Source organism: Thalassophryne amazonica, chromosome 16, assembly GCF_902500255.1.
Source record: "Thalassophryne amazonica chromosome 16, fThaAma1.1, whole genome shotgun sequence".
NCBI lineage: Eukaryota > Metazoa > Chordata > Actinopteri > Batrachoidiformes > Batrachoididae > Thalassophryne > Thalassophryne amazonica.
In genome coordinates, this window is record NC_047118.1 from 63,008,773 (window position 1) to 63,032,676 (window position 23,904).

A 23,904-nucleotide genomic window follows, 5' to 3' on the forward strand; every position below is an offset into this window, starting at 1 on the left:
TTTGGGGTGTAAGGGTTAGTACTTGAGGTAGTATTTTTGGTTTTAAAGTCAGCTGTGTCCTTTGGATGAACGCTAGTCCTCACTGCCAACAGTTGACCAAAAGTGGATGCAAGAGGCTTTGCAGTCTAAAAGATAGATAGATAGATAGATACATACCGTAGTAAGCCCAGAGGGACATACAAGGCATCCAGCAGCCTACACCTTAAACAAGACACACAAATAAGAGTAAATAAATAAAAGAAAATAGACTACGCAATAAAAACCACTAACTAAAAATAAAATAAAATGTGTGTGCGTATACAGTATCCGGTCTCACAGAATATAACAGAGGAGTAAAAGTAGTGTAGTAGTGCAGTAATGAGGAGTTAGTACAGATGTAAACAGTACACAATATAAACAGTGTAGGTTGTGCAAAGAAGTAAACAGTGTAAACATTGTTGGTAGTGCAAAAAAACCAAAAAAACCAAAAAGCAATAAAAGGTCTAATCAGATGTATCACAGGATTATTTTTTGCTGTGTTGGGAAGAGTTAAACAGTCTGATGGCCTGAGGGACAAAAGACTTCCTAAATCTGTCCGTGTGGCAGGACTGGGACAGCAGTCTGCCACTGAATGAGCTCCTCTGCCTGATGATGGCGCTGTGTAGAGGGTGCTCAACATTGTCCATGATAGCCAGCAATTTACTGAGGGTCCTTCTCTCTGCCACTGATGTTAGTATCTCCAGCTCTGTTCCCAGCACTAAACCAGCTTTCCTCACCAGCCTGTCCAGTCGCCTGCGTCCCTCCTTTTCATGCTGCTCCCCCAGCAGACCACCACAGAGAAGAGGACACTGGCTACCACAGACTGGTAGAACATTCGCAGGAGTTTATGGCAGATCCTGAAGGACCTTAACCTCCTCAGGAAGTACAGTCTGCTCTGTCCCTTCCTGTAGAGGGTGTCAGTATTGGCTGACCAGTCCAATCTATCGTCCATAAGTGTCCCCAGATATTTGTAAGACCGGACCATCTCCACATCGACCCCCTCAATGGAGACTGGCTGCAGAGTGGGCCTGGACCTTCTAAAGTCCACTACCATCTCCTTTGTTTTGGTAATGTTCAGCTGCAGGTGGTTTGATTTGCACTACTCCACAAAGTCCTGTATCAGGTCCCTGTACTCTCTTTCCTGTCCCTCTCGCACACATCCCACAATAGCAGTGTCGTCCGAAAACCTCTGCATGTGGCACGACTCCGAGTTGTAACTGAAGTCAGATGTGTACAGAGTGAACAGAACTGGAGAGAGCACGGTTCGTTGTCATGCTCCAGTGCTGCTGATCACTGTGTCCGAGGTGCAGTTACTGAATCTAACGTATTGTGGGCTTCCAGTTAGATAATCAGTGATCCAGGTGACCAGATGAGTGTCCACCTCCATCTCCATGAGCTTGTCTCTCAGTAGCAGGGGCTGGATGGTATTGAAGACACTGGAGAAGTCAAAAAACATGACCCTCACAGCGCTGTTACTCCTGTCCAAATGAGAGTGGGCCCTGTGAAGGAGGTAGAGGATGGCGTCCTCCACTCCCACCTTCTCCCTGTATGCAAACTGCAGTGAGTCCTCAGCATGTCTAACCTGAGGTCTGAGGACGCTCAGCAGCAGTCGCTCCATGGTCTTCATCACGTGGGATGTCAAAGCGACCCGCCTGTAGTCATTTAGCTCCTTCGGGTGTGCCTTCTTAGGAACCGGAATGACACAGGATGTCTTCCACGTGACTGGGACCTTTCCGAGACGCAGGCTCAGGTTGAAAACATGCTGGAGGGGCTCCCCCAGTTGGTTGGCGCAGGCCTTAAGCATTCTGGGACACACTTTATCCGGGCCTGCTGCCTGCTGACCTGGTCAACCGTGAAGGAGGGAGGGCGGTAAGAGTGGGTGTTTGTTCCGGCTGACTGTGACAATGATGATGATAATGATGATGGTGAGAATGGTAAGGGTGAGGGCAAGGGCTGATCTACTGTGGGTTTTGATGCTGATGATGATGATGATGATGGTGAGGGCTGATCTGCTGGGGGTTTTGATGGTGATGAAGTGATGCAAAATGAAAGTGCTACAACTTTGGGCTGAGCTGCACAGTACGATGTAGCTGCAAATGTGAAATATAGACTATATTTACCATACTGCAGTGTAATTTGTGCTTACATTAGATATAAGGAAATTACATTTCGAATAATCTGCAGTACTGATACACATGTAGGCCTCATTTAATGTTTTGTCCTGCCAAGGAAATAAAATTCCATTGGCTGGCTGGCTGACTGTCTCCAATGTAACCATATTTTGTGTAAATTTCTGAGTTTCTGTCAATGTGCAACTACACTCAACACAAAATATAAACGCAACACTTTTGGTTTTGCTCCCATTTTGTATGAGATGAACTCAAAGATCTAAAACTTTTTCCACATACACAATATCACCATTTGCCTCAAATATTGTTCACAAACCAGTCTAAATCTGTGATAGTGAGCACTTCTCCTTTGCTGAGATAATCCATCCCAACTCACAGGTGTGCCATATCAAGATGCTGATTAGACACCATGATTAGTGCACAGGTGTACCTTAGACTGTCCACAATAAAAGGCCACTCTGAAAGGTGCAGTTTTATCATACAGCACAATGCCACAGATGTCGCAAGATTTGAGGGAGCGTGCAATTGGCATGCTGACAGCGGGAATGTCAAACAGAGCTGTTGCTCGTGTATTGAATGTTCATTTCTCTACCATAAGCCGTCTCCAAAGGCGTTTCAGAAAATTTGGCAGTACATCCAACCAGCCTCACAACCGCAGACCACGTGTAACCATACCAGCCCAGGACCTCCACATCCAGCATGTTCACCTCCAAGATCGTCTGAGACCAGCCACTCAGACAGCTGCTGAAACAATCGGTTTGCATAACCAAAGAATTTCTGCACAAACTGTCAGAAACCGTCTCAGGGAAGCTCATCTGCATGCTCGTCGTCCTCATCAGGGTCTCGACCTGACTCCAGTTCGTCGTCGTAACCGACTTGAGCCGGCAAATGCTCACATTCGCTGGCGTTTGGCACGTTGGAGAGGTGTTCTCTTCATGGATGAATCCCGGTTCACACTGTTCAGGGCAGATGGCAGACAGCGTGTGTGGTGTCGTGTGGGTGAGCAGTTTTCTGATGTCAATGTTGTGGATCGAGTGGCCCATGGTGGCGGTGGGGTTATGGTATGGGCAGGCGTCTGTTATGGACGAAGAACACAGGTGCATTTTATTGATGGCATTTTGAATGCACAGAGATACCGTGACGAGATCCTGAGGCCCATTGTTGTGCCACATCCAAGAACATCACCTCATGTTGCAGCAGGATAATGCACGGCCCCATGTTGCAAGGATGTGTACACAATTCTTGGAGGCTGAAAATGTCCCAGTTCTTGCATGGCCGGCATACTCACCGGACATGTCACCCATTGAGCATGTTTGGGATGCTCTGGACCGGCGTATACGACAGCGTGTACCAGTTCCTGCCAATATCCAGCAACTTTGCACAGCCATTGAAGAGGTGTGGACCAACATTCCACAGGCCACAATTGACAACCTGATCAACTCTATGCGAAGGAGATGTGTTGCACTGCATGAGGCAAATGGTGGTCACACCAGATACTGACTGGTATCCCCCCAGAATAAAACAAAACTGCACCTTTCAGAGTGGCCTTTTATTGTGGACAGTCTAAGGCACACCTGTGCACTAATCATGGTGTCTAATCAGCATCCTGGTATGGCACACCTGTGAGGTGGGATGGATTATCTCAGCAAAGGAGAAGTGCTCACTATCACAGATTTAGACTGGTTTGTGAACAATATTTGAGGGAAATGGTGATATTGTGTATGTGGAAAAAGTTTTAGATCTTTGAGTTCATCTCATACAAAATGGGAGCAAAACCAAAAGTGTTGCGTTTATATTTTTGTTGAGTGTATAAAATAGGTTCACCACAGAAAAAAATGTTACTTTTAAAAATGAGGATGACTCAAATTCTATCTTAAAATGTTACATTTGTGTTTAGTGCCATTTAAAGATTTAGTCCCATAAGCAGCTATATTTGCGTGTTTTATTTACGCAAATAGGCTATTTTAAAATTTCATGTGGATAACACCTTTTTTTGAAAAAGAAGAAGAAGAAAAGGACTTCTTAGAAGTATTTATACCAAACTTGGTGCTTGTATCATCAACTGAACGTTTCGTACACTTATCTGCTGCACTACCATGTCAGAAGTGAAATCATGTAAATTGGAATATGTCTTGTAGCTCTGGAGGTCTGACACCAGTAGTTTGGATGTCATCATGTAGGTCATGCTTGTTATTCCTTGTCTCAGGTAGCCGCAAAGGCCCTCCTACATCTTGGCCAGAGCCTCTTCCCAGCCCCCCACCGGTACAGTTTTATTCATCTGGGCTGACAAGTCAGACTAGTGGTGAGTCCAACCCCTACATCAGCTTAGACAGCCCTCCACCCTCTTCTCCAGACCCGCCTGATTACCTACCGAGTCCTCCGCTCCAATGCATCAACAAGCGGCGGTACACGTTCTCCAAGCCACCTCGTTCTGAAGATACAGATCGTTTTCTAGATGCACTAAGTGAGCAACTGGGACAGAGGGTGGCCATTGTGGATGACTTCCTGACTCCTGAAAATGACTATGAGGAGGTAATGTCACAACAGCAATATAAAAGTATTGCGTTTCTTAGGTGGAAAAAGCCGTCGGCCTGTTCAACAAGTCACAACCATTGCATTTAATTTTCACTCCCATCATCCCTCTCAGTGTTTTCTCTTCCTCTTTCCACTTGTCCATTCCAATCTCCATCAGCAATGACATTGTAAATCCAACTAGCTTGAAAAGTGTAATAAACCTTTCGTAGGTTTCACGAATACATTAATGAGCTAATCCAGTGTAATTGATGTTAATGCCAGGATATTGTGCAGATGGCTTACCCAGATGAAGAGGATGAGGATAACGAAGAAGAGATGGTTGCAGATGAAGAAGAAAATGGTGGATTTGTGGCTCCGGAGCTCAGCAGTCCAAGTGATGTCCAAAGCAGCAGCGGAGAAGAGAACGCCTCCTCCCTCACCTACTCCTCCTCCTCTGACCACATCCCTCCTCCCCCCATGACCCCTCCCCCACCCCCACCTGTTCAGTTCAATGATACACCCCCTCTTCCTCCAACACCTGTCCAGAATCAGCCTCAGCACCAACAGCAGCCAAAACATAGCTACTCACCTGAACACTCCCCCACAAGGTATGTGCCTGTCCGCCGGAAATCAGGCCCCCCTCCCCTACCTCCTCCACGCAGCAATCCACCACCCAAGAGACACTCCCTACATAAGGTTCTTCCCTGCAGAGAAGATCTCCAAGTTCAAGCTACAATACAAGAGTTAAAAGCCTTCCAGGAAAGACGAGCCTATCAAGAACAAGCACATATGGAAAGGCAAGCTTATGAAAAGCAGAAAGCCTATGAAGACCAACAAATGTTCCAAGAGAAGCAAGCCTACCAGAAACGGAAATCCTATAAGGAGAAAAGTTTAAAAGAAAGACAGGCTTATGAAGACCAGAAGGCTTATGAGGAGAAAAGAGCGTTTGATGGCCAGCAAATGTACAAAGAACAAGCCTACCAAGAACGACAAGCATATGAACAGCATCAAGCCCACCCAGAACACAAAGCATACGAGGAGCTTCAAGCATACCAGGAGCAAAAAGTGTATGAAGAGCTTCAAGCATACCGTGATCACAAAGCGTTTAGGGAACATCAAGCCTACCAGGAGCAACAAGCATACAAGGAGCACCAAGCCTATCAGGAGCAACAAGCATACAAGGAGCGCCAAGCCTACAAGGAGCAACAAGCATATGAGGAAAGTCAAGCCTACAAAGAGCAACAAGCATATGATGAACATCAAGCCTACCAGGAGCAACAGGCATATGATGAACATCAAGCCTACCAGGAGCAACAAGCATATGAGGAGCATCAAGCCTACCAGGAGCAACAAGCATATGAGGAGCATCAAGCCTACCAGGAGCAACAGATCTACCGCAGTCATCACTCAATGCCTATTGAGCCAACGCAGCAAAGAGCCCATTCACAATTTGCACTGCAACAATTGCACCAGTCTCTGCCTCCTTTACCTACAGATTACACCCATCACCATAGCAACCACCCTCTGTACATAATGCACCAAGATCAACCACAGCAGAGCCACCAGAGTCATTACCATCGACGCCTGTCTCGTTCAGCCCCACCTCCACACCCACCCTCACCACATTCAAATGCCTACTCCTGCCAGCAAAGTCAGTATGCCGAGGGCATCTACCAAAGTCGCCAGGGTCTAAGAACACAGCCACATCATTCTTCAGCAGAAATGCTCCATCAAATGCAAGAAGGACAAGTCCACCACTCCTCTACTGAAATGCTTCTTCAAATGAAACAGCCACAGGCTCACCATTCCTCTGCTGAGATGCTTCAGCAAATGCAACAATCACAGCCCCACCACAGCTCTGTTGAGATGCTTCAGCAAATGCAACAATCACAGCCCCACCACAGCTCTGTTGAGATGTGTCAACAGATGCAACAAGTCCCAGTCCACCATTCCTCTGCTGAGCTGCTTAATCAAATACAACAATCACAGGCCCATCACAGCTCTGCTGAGATGCTTCAGCAAATGCAACCTGCCCATGCCCATTACTCATCATCAGAAATGCTACACCAAATACACAAATATAAGGCCCATCATTCCTCTACAGAATTTCTCCATGAAGCTCAGCAAACACAGTCTCACCACTCTTCAACTGAATTTCTCCAACAAGCACAAGAGATACATCAGGGGCAACCTCAACCTTCATCCACTGACCTGCTCCATCAAATGCAAAAAAATCAACCTCACCACTCCTCCATGGAGTTGCTCCATCAAATGCAAAAAGTTCAAGCTCACCACTCCTCTACAGAGCTGCTTCATCAAGCCCATCAGATGCATCAAGTGAAGCCCCACCACTCCTCTACAGAGCTTCTGCATCAAGCTCAGCAAGAACCGGCATCACTTCCAGTTCAGTTTAACCGTGGGAGCCAGTCATCACATCAAAGCCGTAAGAGTCTTAAAGGTCATCATGAGGCCCAAGCAAGACTCCAAGAACAGCAGATCCATCAAGTACATCATCCTCAGCCTACTAAACCCTCTCCCCAGAGACCCCACTCTATACAGCAGACCCACCACCACTCAGGCCCACCCCAGATCCATCACATCCACCATATGACACCACAGCCACCTCCACAGAACTACCAACACCAGATTCATGTCATCCACCCTCCTCAGCAGCCGCAGAGGGTACAGCCTTTTCTCTCCACCTTTCAACCCCTGCAGCCACACCAGCCCACCATCTCCACTTTCCAGCCTGTGACTCACCAACCCCAACACCAGGTTCAATCCTCTGTCCAAACCACGCGGCCACAATCCCAACCCTCACACCACTTACTGCAATCCCAACACCAGCCTCAGGCCCAGTCGCACCATAAGCAACCCCATGGCCAAAGCCAACCCCAGACCCTCCCTCACTCTCTATCTGATCCCACAGAGCACTTGGAGCCACCTCCACCACCACCACTCCATCCGCCTTGTTCCCCACCGCCCTTACCCAGGCCTTCGCTTTCCAGAATGGACTCTCACCACATGAGTGTAAAGAAGTTGCGTTGGGAGCAGGTGGAAAATTCAGAGGGCACCATCTGGGGACAGGTGACACCAAACATACCTTTAATTAGAGTGAGAATTTCAAGCTCAAAATAATTTTTAAAATCTCTACATTTAATTCTTGTCTGCTTTTCTAAAATTTTGATAGTTGGGAGAAAACTCTGACTATGACAAACTGCATGATATGGTGAAGTATCTGGATCTGGAGCTGCACTTTGGGACACAGAAGAACTCCAGTGAGTGCAAGCTGCTCAAAGAATAGAATTCAGACTATATTTTCACATGAGTGAGAACGTAGGTGTTCTTGTGGTTTCAAGACCCAGTCTTGTCTGAGACATTGGTCATGAAGCAGCACAAACTACTGCATAAAAGTTATGCCAAACATCAGGTACATTTTATCACAATCAGTCTTCATCCAGGTCTGTCTTCTAGTGGTGTACCATTAACTGTTGTGTGGGCCGCCAGAAGAGGAGGTACTGCTGGCCCACCACCAGAGGGCGCCCTGCCTGAAGTGCGGGCTTCAGGCACGAGAGGGCGCTGCCGCCACGGACACAGCCGGGGGTGACAGCTGTCACTCATTATCTCATGACAGCTGTCACCCATTTACACTTCATCATACCACTCCATAAAAACCGGACGTCATCTCCACCTCGTTGCCGAGATATCATCGACCTGTGAAGGTAATATTCTTAGCCTTAAAACTAACTGTGTCTTAGTCTGAACTCGTTTTACAGCTGTTTTCCTGTGGAGTGCCTTATCTGGGAGATTGACGTAATCAGCGACGGCTTCGCTTCACACCCCAGCCAGATAAGTGTTTGAGACAGGAGCTGCACGAGTGTGTGTGAGAGGTGGAGGTGGACTCTCCACCATTGCTGCTACTGCGTGTGCACACACCCACATCTTATTGTTTCTGCTCCTCGCCAGCAGTACCAGATCTGACATTCGGAGACGGTGGCCACCTGGGGACTCGGGACTTGGTGGCTCCAGTATTCTCCAGGTTCGGTGGCGGAGGAAATCGTGTGGTTCCGGTTCTTCTCAGGACAGACGTCTTCTATCCTCGAGCCTGCCCACACGTCACCTTTGTGGATTGACTGTTTGCAAAATTCTGTATTCCTCTGTATTGTGGTTGTGCTCATTCACAACAGTAAAGTGTTCGTATTCGACTCTTTCATTGTCCATTCATTTACACCCCCTGTTGTGGGTCCATGTCACTGCACTTTCCCAACAGGATATCTCGGCCAATGTCATGGATCCCGAGGGGCGTCACCCATCTGTTGAACAGCCAATGGAAGAGCAGGGTGCACAGGCGTCTGCAGGAGGCGTGATTGGTGAGTTGCAGCAAATCCTCACCGCCTTTACCGCTCGGTTGGATCTGATGACTGAGCAAAACGTCATCCTTAATCGCAGGATGGAGGCTCTCACCGCACAGGTGGAAGCTCGCGCTCAGGGCGCTGCTGCAGCTCCTCCTCCTCCCGACCCAGTGCAGAATAAAGACGTTCCACTGGTCGTTCAACGACCCCCCCCACCATCCCCTGAAGCATACATAAGTCCCCCAGAGCCGTACGGAGGTTGTGTGGAGACGTGCGCGGACTTCCTTATGCAGTGTTCGCTCGTCTTTGCACAACGACCCGTAATGTACGCGTCTGACGCCAGTAAGGTGGCTTATGTAATTAACTTGCTTCGTGGTGAGGCACGCGCTTGGGCTACGGCGCTTTGGGAGCAAAAGTCACGGCTCCTTACCACTTATACTGTGTTTGTGAGGGAGTTCAGAACAGTTTTTGATCACCCTAACAGAGGAGAGACTGCTTCAACAGTGCTGCTGTCAATGAGACAGGGGCGCCGGAGCGCAGCCGAATATGCAGTCGACTTCCGCATTGCGGCTGCGAGGTCCAGCTGGAATAACGTTGCGCTCCGTGCCGCCTTCATAAACAGACTGTCGGCGGTCCTGAAGGAGCACCTGGTAGCGAAGGAAGAACCGCAGGATTTAGATGGGCTTATTGATCTCGTTATACGGTTAGACAATCGGTTGGAGGAACGCCATCGGGAGCGAGACGAAGGACGTGGCCGGGCACGCGCCGTCCCTCTCCCTTCCGGGTCCGAAAAGGTTCCGCCCTCCCCACGCTCCACAGCCTCAGCGCTCCGTGTGGCAACAGCTTCCCCTGCTGATGAAGCTATGGACACGAGCAGGGCCACATTTAACAGACAGAGGAGGCTGGCCCGCGGGGAGTGCTTTGTCTGCGGCTCGAGTGAGCACCAGCAGAGAGACTGCCCCAAGCGGTTTAAACACCAACGCCCGCCTCTAGAAACTGGGCTTAGGGTGGGCCAATTGGGACATGGGACACACACATATTTCCACATGACTCCCAGTTACAATCCTGAGTGGGGATTTAACCCTTCAAGCCCCAGCACTGGTGGACACGGGGTCAGAAGGGAATCTGCTAGACAGCAGATGGGCTAGGGAGGTAGGGCTCCCTCTGGTGGCGCTCCCTTCGCCATTGCAGGTGCGGGCACTAGATGGCACCCTTCTCCCTTTTATCACGCACAAGACACAACATGTAACTCTGGTTCATCGGGAGGAGAACGAGTTTTTTGTGACTCCTTCTACCTCCCGAGTGATTTTGGGCTTCCCGTGGATGTTGAAACACAATCCCCGGATTGATTGGCTGTCTGGGGTGGTGGTTCAGTGGAGCGAAACCTGCCATCGGATGTGTTTAGGTTCCTCGGTTCCTCCCGGTTTACAGGCTAAAGAGGAGGTCAAAGTCCCTCCCAATCTGACGGCGGTGCCGGTTGAGTACCACGATCTTGCTGACGTCTTCAGCAAGGATCTGGCACTCACCCTTCCCCCGCACCGTCCGTACGATTGTGCCATGGATTTGATTCCAGGCGTGGAGTTCCCGTCCAGCAGGCTGTACAATCTCTCACGACCTGAGCGCGAATCAATGGAGACCTACATCTGGGACTCATTAGCTGCCGGGCTGATCCGGAATTTCACCTCCCCAATGGGTGCAGGTTTCTTTTTTGTGGGCAAGAAAGATGGCGGACTCCGTCCATGCATTGATTACAGGGGGCTGAATGAGATTACGGTTCGCAATCGATACCCGTTGCCCTTGTTAGATTCCGTGTTCACCCCCCTGCATGGAGCCAAAATCTTTACAAAGTTGGATCTTAGGAATGCGTATCACCTGGTTCGGGTCCGGAAGGGAGACGAGTGGAAGATGGCATTTAACACCCCATTAGGTCATTTTGAGTACCTGGTCATGCCGTTCGGCCTCACTAACGCCCCTGCGACATTCCAAGCTTTGGTTAATGACGTCTTGCGGGACTTCCTGCACCAATTCGTCTTTGTATATCTAGACGATATACTCATCTTTTCTCTGGACCCTGAGACTCATGTCCAGCATGTACGTCAGGTCCTGCAGCAGTTGTTGGAGAACCGGCTGTTTGTCAAGGGCGAGAAGTGCGAGTTCCACCGCACTTCTGTGTCCTTCCTGGGGTTTATCATCTTCTCCAACTCCGTCGCCCCTGATCCGGCCAAGGTTGCGGCGGTGAGAGATTGGCCCCAACCAATCTATGGAGGCCGATGTCGGGAGTATATCCAGGCCTGCACCACCTGTGCCAGGGGCAAGGCAGACCACAAAAGGTCCCAAAGACTTCTCCAGCTGCTTCCTGTGCCTCATCGCCCCTGGTCCCATATCGGCCTGGATTTCGTCACGGGCCTCCCACCGTCCCAGGGCAACACCACCATCCTCACGATAGTGGACCGATTCTCCAAGGCGGCCCACTTCGTGGCCCTCTCAAAGCTCCCAACGGCCCAGGAGACAGCAGACCTCCTGGTCCACCACGTTGTCCGTCTGCATGGGATACCAACTGACGTAGTCTCGGATCGTGGTCCCCAGTTTTCCTCTCAAGTCTGGAGGAGTTTCTGCAGAGAACTGGGGGCCACCGTGAGCCTCTCGTCCGGGTACCACCCACAGACGAACGGACAGGCAGAACGGGCCAACCAAGAGTTGGAACAGACCCTCCGTTGTGTGACATCCGCGCACCCGATGGCCTGGAGTAACCATCTGGCCTGGATCGAGTATGCACATAACAGCCAGGTGTCTTCTGTCACCGGCCTCTCCCCATTTAAGGTGTGTCTAGGGTACCAGCCCCCATTGTTTCCCGTGGTGGAGGGAGAGGTCGGTGTGCCCTTGGTCCAGGCCCACCTGCGGAGGTGCCGTCGGGTGTGGCGCACCGCCCATTCTGCCTTGTTGAAGGCCCGGACGAGGGCTAAGACTGCGGATCCACCCTGTTTTCCATGTGTCCAGACTGAAACCACACCTCACCCCTCTGTGCTCCCGGTCCGGCGCCGCCTCCTGCCCGGATCATTGACAGGGAGCCAGCTTGGACAGTGCGCTGGCTCCTGGACGTCCGTCGAATGGGCTGGGGGTTCCAGTATTTGGTGGACTGGGAGGGGTATGGACCCGAAGAACACTCCTGGATAAAGAGGAGCTTCATCCTGGACCCGGTCCTCCTGGCCGATTTCTACCGCCGTCACCCGGATAAACCTGGTCGGGCGCCAGGAGGCACCCGTTGAGGGGGTGGTCCTGTTGTGTGGGCCGCCAGAAGAGGAGGTACTGCTGGCCCACCACCAGAGGGCGCCCTGCCTGAAGTGCGGGCTTCAGGCACGAGAGGGCGCTGCCGCCACGGACACAGCCGGGGGTGACAGCTGTCACTCATTATCTCATGACAGCTGTCACCCATCTACACTTCATCATACCACTCCATAAAAACCGGACGTCATCTCCACCTTGTTGCCGAGATATCATTGACCTGTGAAGGTAATATTCTCAGCCTTAAAACTAACTGTGTCTTAGTCTGAACTTGTTTTACAGCTGTTTTCCTGTGGAGTGCCTTATCTGGGAGATTGGCGTAATCAGCGACGGCTTCGCTTCACACCCCAGCCAGATAAGTGTTTGAGACAGGAGCTGCACGAGTGTGTGTGAGAGGTGGAGGTGGACTCTCCACCATTGTTGCTACTGGGTGTGCACACACCCACAGCTTATTGTTTCTGCTCCTCGCCAGCAGTACCAGATCTGACATTCGGAGACGGTGGCCACCTGGGGACTCGGGACTTGGCGGCTCCAGTATTCTCCAGGTTTGGTGGCGGAGGAAATCGTGTGGTTCCGGTTCTTCTCAGGACAGACGTCTTCTATCCTCGAGCCTGCCCACACGTCACCTTTGTGGATTGAGTGTTTGCAAAATTCTGTATTCCTCTGTATTGTGGTTGTGCTCATTCACAACAGTAAAGTGTTCATATTCGACTCTTTCATTGTCCGTTCATTTACGCCCCCTGTTGTGGGTCCGTGTCACTACACTTTCCCAACATTAACTGGACGGCAAATAAATCAATTGAATTAAAGGAAGTTTGAGATAACTGGTCTTCATTGTGTGACAAGTGGGTTTGTCACCGCGGCTACTATGGAAACATGCTTGGACTCCCTTGTGTCAATTTATGTGCAGACTGGTGCCTTAAAATAGAGGGAATGGGCATTTTGAAACAGTGGAGGCAACAAAATAAAATACAGAAAACTGTAAGATCTGAACAGAGGTGATGCAAACAGAGGCCATCTGAAATAATAGCTTGTTTGAGTGCAGCTATTTTGGACTTTATTTATTATTAAATTGTTGCGTTATATCTCATAACACCATATTGGCCATCCACTGCATTGATAATTGAAAAGCCCATATTGGTCAACCATAACTATCTTCACGTTGTCTCAGTGTGTGCTTCCTAGATTAGGTTAAATTACATTAGATAGAGTTTAATTGATCCCTTGGGAAGACTCCCTCAGGGAAACTGAGGTTCCAGCAGCATTGTGTAGCAGCACACAGGGTAAGAAGCACACAGAGTATCAAAAGTGAAAGTAAAAAAGACAGTTTGCAAATATAAATATAAATACAGTGGTCCCTCGTTTATCGCAGGAGTTACGTTCTAAAATAACCCACGATAAGCGAAATCTGCGAAGTAGTCAGCGTTATTTTTTGCAATTATTATAGACGTTTTAAGGCTGTAAAACCCCTCACTACACACTTTATACACTTTTCTCAAACAGGCATTAACATTTTCTCACTTTTCTCTCGTGTGTAAACACTCTCAAAGTTCAAACCTTAGTAGAAAAATAAGACCAACCTGTTTTCAGGCCCAAACATTTGTTTGAGAAATAAAAATAGAACGTTTTCCTATAAATAATTATGATGGCTTTTAGAACTAACAAATTTAATTTTAATGATCAACCTACGAGGTTGGACACATAAGAAATTATTAATAGTGACTGACCAGTATTTCACAGTTCCTCTGATCGCGCCTCTTCGTCCTGGCGCCGCTCCGCTGTCGTGCCTTTTTCCACTGAGTGACACCTCGGTGCAGGTGTCTTTTTCCGAGTGAAGAACACAGTTTTGGGTAGTTGTTGGCGCTCGTAGAACACAATGCGCGTGCCCTACCTTCGTGGTGCCGCGACCGGCCTGCTTGATGAGGACGCAGAACACAATGTGCTGTAAAAATAAATAAATAAATAAATAAAAATCCGCGAAACTGCAAGGCTGCGAAAGGTGAACCACATTATAGCGAGGGACCACTGTACACAATATAAATACCAGACATACTGATCAATATGGGTTAACTGGTTACTACTGTTCCTCTCCTTCCCGTCCTCTGTCTTCCTGTTACTCCTCCTCCCCCTGAGTGAGGAGTTGTACAGTCTGATGGCCTGAGGGACAAAGGAATTTTTCGTTTTTTTCCTATCCTGCTCCCTTGTTATGATTATGACTGATTTGATAGTCAAACATAATTTTGCATCACATTTTCTAAGATTTTTATTTTCTGTACAATTAAGAAATTGGTGGTGAGTTGGTGCTGTTAAAGGACAAGTAGCCATCATCATCACCATCATCAGAGATTTTTACATCTCTATCAAAATCATTTAGTCAACAGACCTGTTTGACACCCGACTGTTATTATCTCCACCTTATTTGCAGTTTAACATGTCAACTAACTAACATGTAACACTCCTCTACCTCATTAAGAGTTTTCTTCACAATGTTCTTCCCATGTTGCAGTTTCGACTCCAGAGCCGCCCCCTGAGCTGGAAACCTTCAAGAAGAAAAATGTGATTGAAATACTTTCCCATAAGAAGGCCTACAATGCGTGTGAGTATGAAGAAGACAAAGACTAAGTGTAAAAAGTAATTATTGATTAATCTGTAGATTATTTTCTGGATTAATCAGTTCATTATTTGATCCATGTAATGTCTGAAAATGGTGAAAAATGTTCATCAGTGCACCTCAAAGCCCAAGATAACATGTTTAAATGTCTTGCTTTGTTCACAACCCAAAGATACTCAGTTTACTGTCAGAGAGGAGTAAAGTAATTTTTAAATTACTTTTAAGAAGCTGAAATGTGGAATTTAGACTCAGAACAATTAATTGATTAACAACATACCTGATTCATTTTAATAATTGATTAATAATTGCAGCTTTTGTCCATAGCATATGATTGTAGTAATTTTGTTTCTTGTGGCTATAGTGGCTATAGAAAGTCTACTCAACCTTGGGTTTTTACACATTTCAATTTCAATTTATGTCATTGTGGAAAAAATGGATGAATTTTTTTCCTTAAAATTCTAGACACAACACCCCATAATGGCAATGTGAAAAAGGTTTTGTTGAGATTTTTGCAAATTTATTAAAAATACAAAAAACTAAAATCACATGTACATTAATATTCAGAGCCTTTGCCATGAAGCTCAAAATTAAGCTCAGGTGCATCTTGTTTCCACTGAAAATCCTTGAGATGTTTCTATGGCTTAATTGGAGTCCACCTGGGGTAAATTCAGTTGATTGGACATGATTTACATATCATGTCTACATATAAGGTCCCACAGTTGACAGTGCATGTCAGAGCACAAACCAAGCATGAAGTCAAAGGAATTGTCTGTAGACCCCCGACACAGGAGTGTCTCGAGGCACAAATCTGGGAAAGGGTACAGAAACTTTTCTACTTTGATGAAAGTCTCAATAAGCACAGTGGCCTCCATCATCCATGGAAGAAGTTTGAATCCACCAGGATCAGTGCTTAATTTGTAAAGTGGGAGGTCCCGGAGCGCAGAGGATGGGTGGCTGTGGTGCAGAAAAAAAAGAAGGGGGCTTGTGTACAACGCTGTGTGCCACACCGAAAATAAACTGGGCATGTATTGTAGGCCTAACATTAGTCACACCAAATCCGGATAGAGTACAAATTCCTCAGTGGTCCCTCGTTTATTGCGGGAGTTATGTTCTCCGCGTTCACACCGGGCGTGACGCGAGCGACTGCAGCCACAGGTTGCCATGTAATCCCTATGTAAGGACGCGTTTTGGCGCCAAACCGCGCAGCGCGACGCGAGTGAAGCAACGCGAGTGAAGCGATTTTGAGCGTTTTGTGCGTTTGTGGCGCAATATTGCATCACGTCACGTCGTGTTGCCCTCCTCCCCAAGTTGAAAATCTGAACTTTTTCGTCTCGTCGCGCCTCGATGACCAATCAGGGACTGAATATGTAGTGACGTGGAGATGTCTGGAGTTTGACTGAATATGTGAACATGTCCTGTATCTGGTAGCAGCCTGTGAGCAGGACTTATGTCTCTTTTGTCCTTTATTTCACAATCAGTTTTTGGAGCAAGCAGCAGCCCACAGTAGCAGGAGCAGAGTTTCTTTTTATTTTTATTTTACGTGCGCGCGCGAGGGAATCATCCATGGAGATTATTTTACTTATTAACTACACAGATGTATAATAAAGCAAATGGTGACTGGTTTCTAAAGACAATTATGACAGTTTTTTGGGGGGGAAAGAGCGAGGAGCAGCCCCACAGCAAACCGCGTTTTTTTTACGTGCGCGCGCGAGCGAATCGTCTGTGTGGAGAATATTTTATTAATTAACTACACAGATGTATAATAAAACAAATGGTGACTGGTTTCTAAACACAATTATGACAGAGTTTTTTGGGGGAGGAGCGAGTTGCAGCAAGCAGCGGAGTTTCTTTTTTTAATTGTTTACATGTGCGCGCGTGAACGGGACAGGAGGTCCTCAAACTGGATCCCGCAGAGGCGGAAGGACCACTGAAAGCGACCGTCATCCAGACGCAGCTCCTGCAGCAAATAATGATACTCTCTGTACTGGGAGCTTTTCACAACAACTCGCTCCGTGTGATCAAGGTCCGTCATGATGACTTGACGCCGAGCGGAATGGAAGCTCCTCCTATTTGATGACGCACCGGGCGAATTTTCGCAGCGAAAGTCCACCCAAGCAGAGCGACACACCGGGCGAAGGAGGCGCGTCCGTCGCCACGTGACCCCCGCGAATTTGTAGCGTCTAATCGCGCCCGGTGTGAACGCGGCATAACCCACGACAAACGAAATCCGCGAAGTAGCGCTATTTTTTACACTTATTATAGATGTTTTAAGGCTGTAAAACCCCTCACTACACACTTTTCTCAAACAGGCATTAACATTTTCTCACTTTTCTCTCTTGTGTAAACACTCTCTTTTTTCTTCTGTGCGAGAAGATTATAAACAGACACACGCAGAACACAATGCGCGGCTCTCCCTTCACTCACTGCCTTCGGGGGTACGGATGCGGGACCCGCAAAGAATCCAAGTCCTCTCTCGGTGGCCACGGAGCTCTGCGGCTACGGTCAACATCCGGATCAAAACAGCGAGTGTAGCCTCTGGACCTGTTGCCAGATTTGGCGCAATTCTGCACAGCAGACAGGAGGGCGGCGGTGTGATTGGCAGTGAGAGCAATCGCGGTGATTTTTAAAAAATATTTTGTTAGTCAAGAGAGGTGGCGGATCACGGATCCAGTATAAATAGCTGGCGGAGCCAACGTCAGAGGTTCCGGAGCACGCGTCCGAGGTTCTGGAGCACGCTCCGGCTTGCTCCCCCTCAAATTAAGCCCTGACCAGGATGCTTCCAAGAGCTGGCCACCCATCTAAACTGAGTGATTGTTGTTCCATTCTTCTGTGGAGAGAGGCGAAGGACAACCATCTCTGCAGCAATCCACCAATCAGACCTGTATGACAGAGTGGCCAGATGGAAGTCACTCCTTAGTAAAAAGCACATCGCAGCCCACCTGTTGTGAAAGTGTAGGAACACGGACCCACAACAGGGGGCGCAAATGAACGGACACTGGAGGAAGTCAAATAACAACACTTTACTGTTGTGAATAAGCACAACAAACACAACGGATTACAACAATAGACAAAGAAGTCAATTCACAAAAATATGTCACATGGGCAGGCTCGAAGATAAGAAACGCCTGTCCAAAGCAGAACCGGAACCACACGATTTCCTCCGCCACCGAACCCCGGGAATACTAGAGCCGCCAAGTCCCGAACTCCCAGGTGGCCACTGCCTCCGCGTGTCGGATCTGGTACTGCTGGCGAGGAACAAAAACAGTTAAATGTGGGTGCGTTTGCACCCAGCAACCCGTATGGCGGGAAAACCACCTCCACCTCTCGTTGGAAGAATGTCTGCTATTTAACGCACAAAAGTAACAAAGGGTTAATGTCAAAAAAGACAACACAGTCGGCTGAGTACGGTACCTTCTAGGTAGAGCGATATCTCGGCAAAGAGGTGGAGATGTCGTCCTGCTGATATACCACTGCTGATCAGATGATTGGTGACAGCTGTTGTAGGCGATAAGTGACAGCTGTCACCCCGGCTGCTTCTGTGAGGTGGCAGCGCCCTCTGGTGCCTGGAGCCCGCACTCCAGACAGGGTGCCCTCTGGTGGTGGTGGGCCAGCAGTACCTCCTCTTCAGCGGCCCACACAACACCACCTGAAGTTTGCCAAAAGGCACCTGAAGGACTCTCAGACCATGAGAAAACAAAATTATCTGGTCTGATGAGACAAAAATTGAACTCTTTGGCGTGAATTCCAGGTGTCATATTTGGAGGAAACCAGGCACCATCCCTACAGTGAAGCACGGTGGTGGCAGCATCATGCTGTGGGGATGTTTTTCAGTGACAGAAATTGGGAGACTGGTCAGGATTGAGGGAAAGATGAATGCAGCAATTTATAGACATCCTGGATGGAAACCTGTTCCAATGCGCTCTTGACCTCAGACTGGGGTGACGGTTCATCTTTCAGCGGGCCATTGAACCTAAGCACACAGCCAAGATATCAAAGGAGTGGCTTCAGGACAACTCTGTGAATGTCCTTGAGTGGCCCATATTCAAGAAGACTTGAGGCTGTAATTGCTGCCGAAAGGTGCATCAACAAAATATTGAGCAAAGGGTGTGAATACTTATGTACATGTGATTTCTTAGTTTTGATTTTTTTTAATAAATTAGCAAATAAATAAATAAATAAAAATAAAATAAAACTTTTTTCATGTTGTCATTATGGGGTGTTGTGAGTAGAACCTTCATTTTGGAATAAGGGTATAACATAACAAAATGTGGAAAAGTGAAGCGCTGTGAATACTTTCCGGATGCACCATATAAGCACATTATTTTTTAACTTGACTAGCAGTTAAACTAAAATAGTTAAGCAAATGAATGTGAGGATGCTTTGGTAGTTTTCCTCTCTCACTTTGTTCTTCTGCTTTTTCTTTCTTGCTGCTGCGTGTTTTTGGTTTAAATCCAGACATCTGAACTTTTTTTTTGGTTCATGCTCAAAATTTTAATCCTCAACTTTACTCCCTTAACTTCCAGCTATCCTGATAGCCCACCTAAAGTTGTCTCCTGGAGAGCTACGTAAAATTTTGATGACCATGACTAATGACAGACTGGAGTCTTCTCACATCAAACAGCTGCTGCTTTATGCTCCTGATGCGGAAGAACTGAAAAAATATGAAGAGTACAGAGACGACTCTGGCAAACTCAGTGAACCAGACCTGTTTGTGCTGCAGGTATAGTTCTTATGGGGTACAGAGTGGCTGGTTTCTGTGATTCAGTCAAGTCAAGTCAACTTTGTTAATTCAAAATTTGTTAAAGTCAAAATTTGTTAATACTGCAATGCATACACAGGGATATTGAGAATTGAAATTCCATTACTCGCAGTCTCCCAGACAATACAGAGTAAAAAAAAAAAAGCTATTTAATTTGATAGGTTGTTGTGCTCACACCATGAGGTCAGGTGGTTCACCTCATTCCTGTAGTTGGTCTCATTGTTGTTGCTGATGAGACCCGCCACCGTTGTGATGAGGAGGTTGGTGTTGTGCAGCGGTGTGCAGTCCTGGGTCAGCAGGGTGAAGAGGAGGGGGCTCAGCACACATCCCAGAGGAGCCCCCATGTTCAAGGTGACAATGTTGGATGTGTTGCTGCTGACCCGCACCACCTGTGGTCTCCCTGTCAGGAAGTCCAGTAGCCAGTTGCACAGTGAGGTGTTCAGTCCCAGCCAGTTCAGTTTGACCTATCAGCTGTTGGGGGATGATTGCTGAGCTGAGCTGAAGTCAGTGCACAGCATTCTGACATATGAGTCTTTATCATCCAGATGTGGAAGGGCTGGGTGGAGGGTGGTGGCGATGGCATCTTCGAACAAGCAATTGAACCGATACGTGAACTGGAAGGGGTCTAGTGGGGAGGCGAGCACAGACTTGATGTGCACCATGATTAGCGGTTCGAAGCACTTCATGAGGATGGGGGTGAGTGCAACTGGACGGTAGTCACTGAAGCCAGGGGGTGAAGACTTCTTTAGAACTGGGATGATGATGGTGGCCAAGAGGCATTTGGGGACAACTGCATGACTCAGTGAGATGTTAAAGATGTATGTGAAGCCATCTGCTAGTTCTCCCACACATTTCCTCAGAACATGGCCAACTATATTCTCTGTACCAGCAGCTTTGTGAGTGTTGATCCTGCTGAGCGTTCTTCTAACACTGTCCTCCATTGACAGTATGATCACCTGTTCACTGGCATTTTTGTGGACAGTGATTAAACACCCCTTAACCTCCCTGATGCTGCGTGACATGTTGGCCCTTGTTGTCCTCAGGCAGGCCTGGACTCCTGCTTTGAACGCAGACTTCTGAGCCTTCAGAAGCCTGTAGAGCTCTACTGTCAGCCACGGCTTCTGATCGGCTCAAGCAGTGAGGTTCTTGAGGGTTGTTACATCATCAATGCATTTGGTGATGTAGGCAGTGATGGAGTCCATGTACTCCTGGAGGTCGATGGTGGAGTTCTGGGAGACAGCTTGCTTGAACATCTCCCAGTCTGTGGTGTTAAAGCAGTCCTGAAATGCCTCAACAGACCCCTCTGGCCATACTTGTACCTCCTTCTGAACCAGTTTGGTGACTTTAACCAGTGGTCTTTATGCTGATATTAGCATGACAGTGATGTGGTCTGAGGCAAGAAGGTGGGGGAGGGTAAAAACCTTGTGCCCTGACACTTGCATGACTTTGATCCGTGCACTTGCACGCACATTGTCGTGACGATCCCACACGCTGTGTTCTCAGCTGCACACTGCCCTTTGTTCCACTGGTTGCCACACGTTGTGCGCTGCATATATAAAATAATTATTTTGTAGTGGATTAATCATTTTCTGTCCGAGTTAGCTGTTGAAAATGCTTCCAGTCACTTCCGGAATCACAGAAGAGCAATCCAGCCACTGCTTTTCTTGCTTGCGCACTGTGGAGAAACCATTTGGAGCCATCTAAGAAGGTAATTATTTGTCATGTTTATTTTGTCATGGCTTGGTAAAACAATTACATGTTCTTTCCTTCTTGTGTGCAGCTGTAAAAATATGTTTATGATGCAGTGCGCTGACACAACCCCTCACACTGTTCACTTCCTCTTTATTCAACCTGACGAGCTATACATGCCATCTCATGCAACCATCAAGCATCAACGTTCATCAAGACATGGTGTTGGCGAGTAGATCGCTCAGTGTTCACAGCCATTTCACATTTGTTGCACGACTTTGATGCGTGAGAGATTTTTTTGAACATTTCAAAATTCTCTTTGCGCACTTGCAGGCAGCGGCACACATCTCACGTTCAGTCTATACCGGGTCACAGCAAGTTTACTCACCAGTATGAAATACTGCATACGAGTGCGTGAATCAAAGTTGTGCAAGTGTCAGGGGGCCTTAAGCTTTCTTCTAGAAGGTGTAGACGTGATCCAGAGTGTTATTTCCTTGAGTGGGAAAGTCTATGTATTGTTGTAGTTTGGAAAGACAGTCTTGGGATTTATGTGGTTAAAGTTTTACATGCTGTCTGCTGTTCACTGATGTGGTGGAAATGTTCATTCAGTGCCTCACTCCTGATGTTGTTATTGGAATTTGGGGTATACTGTGGTGATCATAACAGCTGTAAATTCCTTCGCTAGGTAGAACGGCCGGCACTTGATGATCATAAGCTCCAGTAGCGATGAGGAGTGCTTGTTAACCACAACAGCGTTCCGACACCAGGCATTGTTGATGTAAGCACAGAGCTCCTTTGATGAGGCCTCTGTCCACTCTGTAGTATGCTAGCTGCTCGAGCTGAATGGCGCTCTCCAAGACGCTGCTGTTTAGCCATGTTTACGTAAAAACAAAAACACAACAGTCTCTCACATTCATCTGTGTAGTCTGTAAAAGCTGTATGTAGTCCATTTTACTTTCCAGGGAGCGTATGTCGGCCAACACAATGGTTGGGTTGGCTGGCTTTTGAGGTCTAGCAGCTAAACTAGCTAGGATACCTCCATGCTCAACATTTCTCTGTTTCCTCTCATGCCATATGTGGCGTCTCCACTCTGGATGAGGTACAAGAATGGCAGTCAGGGCTGGACCGGGCTTGCGGAACAGAGTGCAGACATGTAGCACTTCCTCGTTCTCTTGGTTTAGGTTAAAGAATGTATTTCTGCCAATGTTGAGCAGAAACCCACGGCTGTATGTCTGGCTCAGATGAGAAACACAACACAATGAAGATAAAAACTTACAAAAATAAAAACACCAAAACCTATGCGAAAACACCGTATTGTCCATAGAAAGAGAAGCCACAGCCTGTGCATATGCCGCCATCTTACTTGACCTGCAGGACTTTGAGTGTGCATGTACCAAATGTCTATCACCAATCCTCGTGTTCGCCAACAGATGTTATCAGTGCCAGAGTACAAGATCCGTCTGCAGAGCCTCCTCTTCAAGGGCTCCCTGCAGGAGAAGACAGAGGAGTTAAGGGGAGCATATGACTGCATCTACAAGGCCTCTTTGGAGTTGAAGACCAGCAAGAAGCTGGCTAAGATACTGGAGGTATGTAAGCCTGTCCAACCCAACAAACAAATTCCATGCAATGTGTCTTAATGGACAGACAACAGCTGAGAAAGTAAGATTGAACCCAACTAATCAAGTGCTGGTCAGGTTCTTTCCTTACTCACGATATATGAAGAAATCTGAATTAGCTGAATTGTATGTAATGGTAGAGTTCAAAGCAATGTAAAATCAAGCCAGAATCATTTGTATCAAATGTGCATATTTCTTATGAACCAAATCGGAATTATAGAGTCTCCCCTATGAAGTTGTCAGAAGTGTATCTGTATGCAGCAAAAGTGTTCAGCTTGTAACCACATTCACTTATTTTAGATCAAGAAATGTCGGAAAAACTTATGGTGTGATGAGGTGGTTGGACAGGGGTGTTTAACAATGCCGATGTGTTTGCAGGAGAACAAAGATCCAAGTCTTTTGGGCTGGGTCCTTCCTGTCTTACTGTATGTTTATGAGACTTGGATGCTAACAAGTGGCCTAAGCTAGCTAGATGTCTTTGGTACTAGCTTTTTTTGAAGGATCCTTGGTGAATGCGGATAAGGAGCATCACTTGCATTATGAGAGATCCTCAGCTAATGACATTTTGGCCATGCGGTGCATTTCTCTGGGTGTGATCCAACAAGCAGGTGCCTCAGTGGCTAGAGAAAGCAAAGGAGGCACCAAGTTTCCCCCTGCTCTCAGACTTTCCTTGATTACTGTTCTTTTGAAATGGACAGAAATAGTCAAAAATGATCTGCCCATATAACACCCCTTTATCTGGATTTACTCTAAAGTATAATGCCTTCTACTGCAGTCCAAGCTAAAATTGACTGATTACTTTTTAATCCTTTAGACCATAGGACTAATGCCATCACAATTCACGGATAGTGCTGGTTTGTGCGTCGTTAATCAATTTCTGAAAACCGCTCAATGAGTTTTCTGAAATTTGGTACAGACAATCTTTGGGGGACTA

General features: G+C 47.4%; 1 protein-coding gene across 4 annotated transcripts in view; it reads left to right on the forward strand.

Annotated features, from left to right (window-relative positions):
- The window catches only part of grid2ipa (glutamate receptor, ionotropic, delta 2 (Grid2) interacting protein, a), a 91,194-nt gene that overhangs the window by 47,935 nt on the left and 19,355 nt on the right, over window positions 1-23,904 (forward strand). For 2 of the 4 annotated variants that reach the window (XM_034190491.1, XM_034190494.1), the window contains 7 exons: window positions 4,354-4,679; window positions 4,944-7,220; window positions 7,257-7,748; window positions 7,852-7,939; window positions 14,802-14,891; window positions 19,430-19,626; window positions 22,785-22,940. In XM_034190491.1, coding sequence (XP_034046382.1) covers window positions 4,354-4,679; window positions 4,944-7,220; window positions 7,257-7,748; window positions 7,852-7,939; window positions 14,802-14,891; window positions 19,430-19,626; window positions 22,785-22,940 — 3,626 coding nt within the window. The remainder of the gene's footprint in view (window positions 1-4,353; window positions 4,680-4,943; window positions 7,221-7,256; window positions 7,749-7,851; window positions 7,940-14,801; window positions 14,892-19,429; window positions 19,627-22,784; window positions 22,941-23,904) is intronic. The other 2 variants (XM_034190493.1, XM_034190492.1) reach the window with 2 other exon arrangements.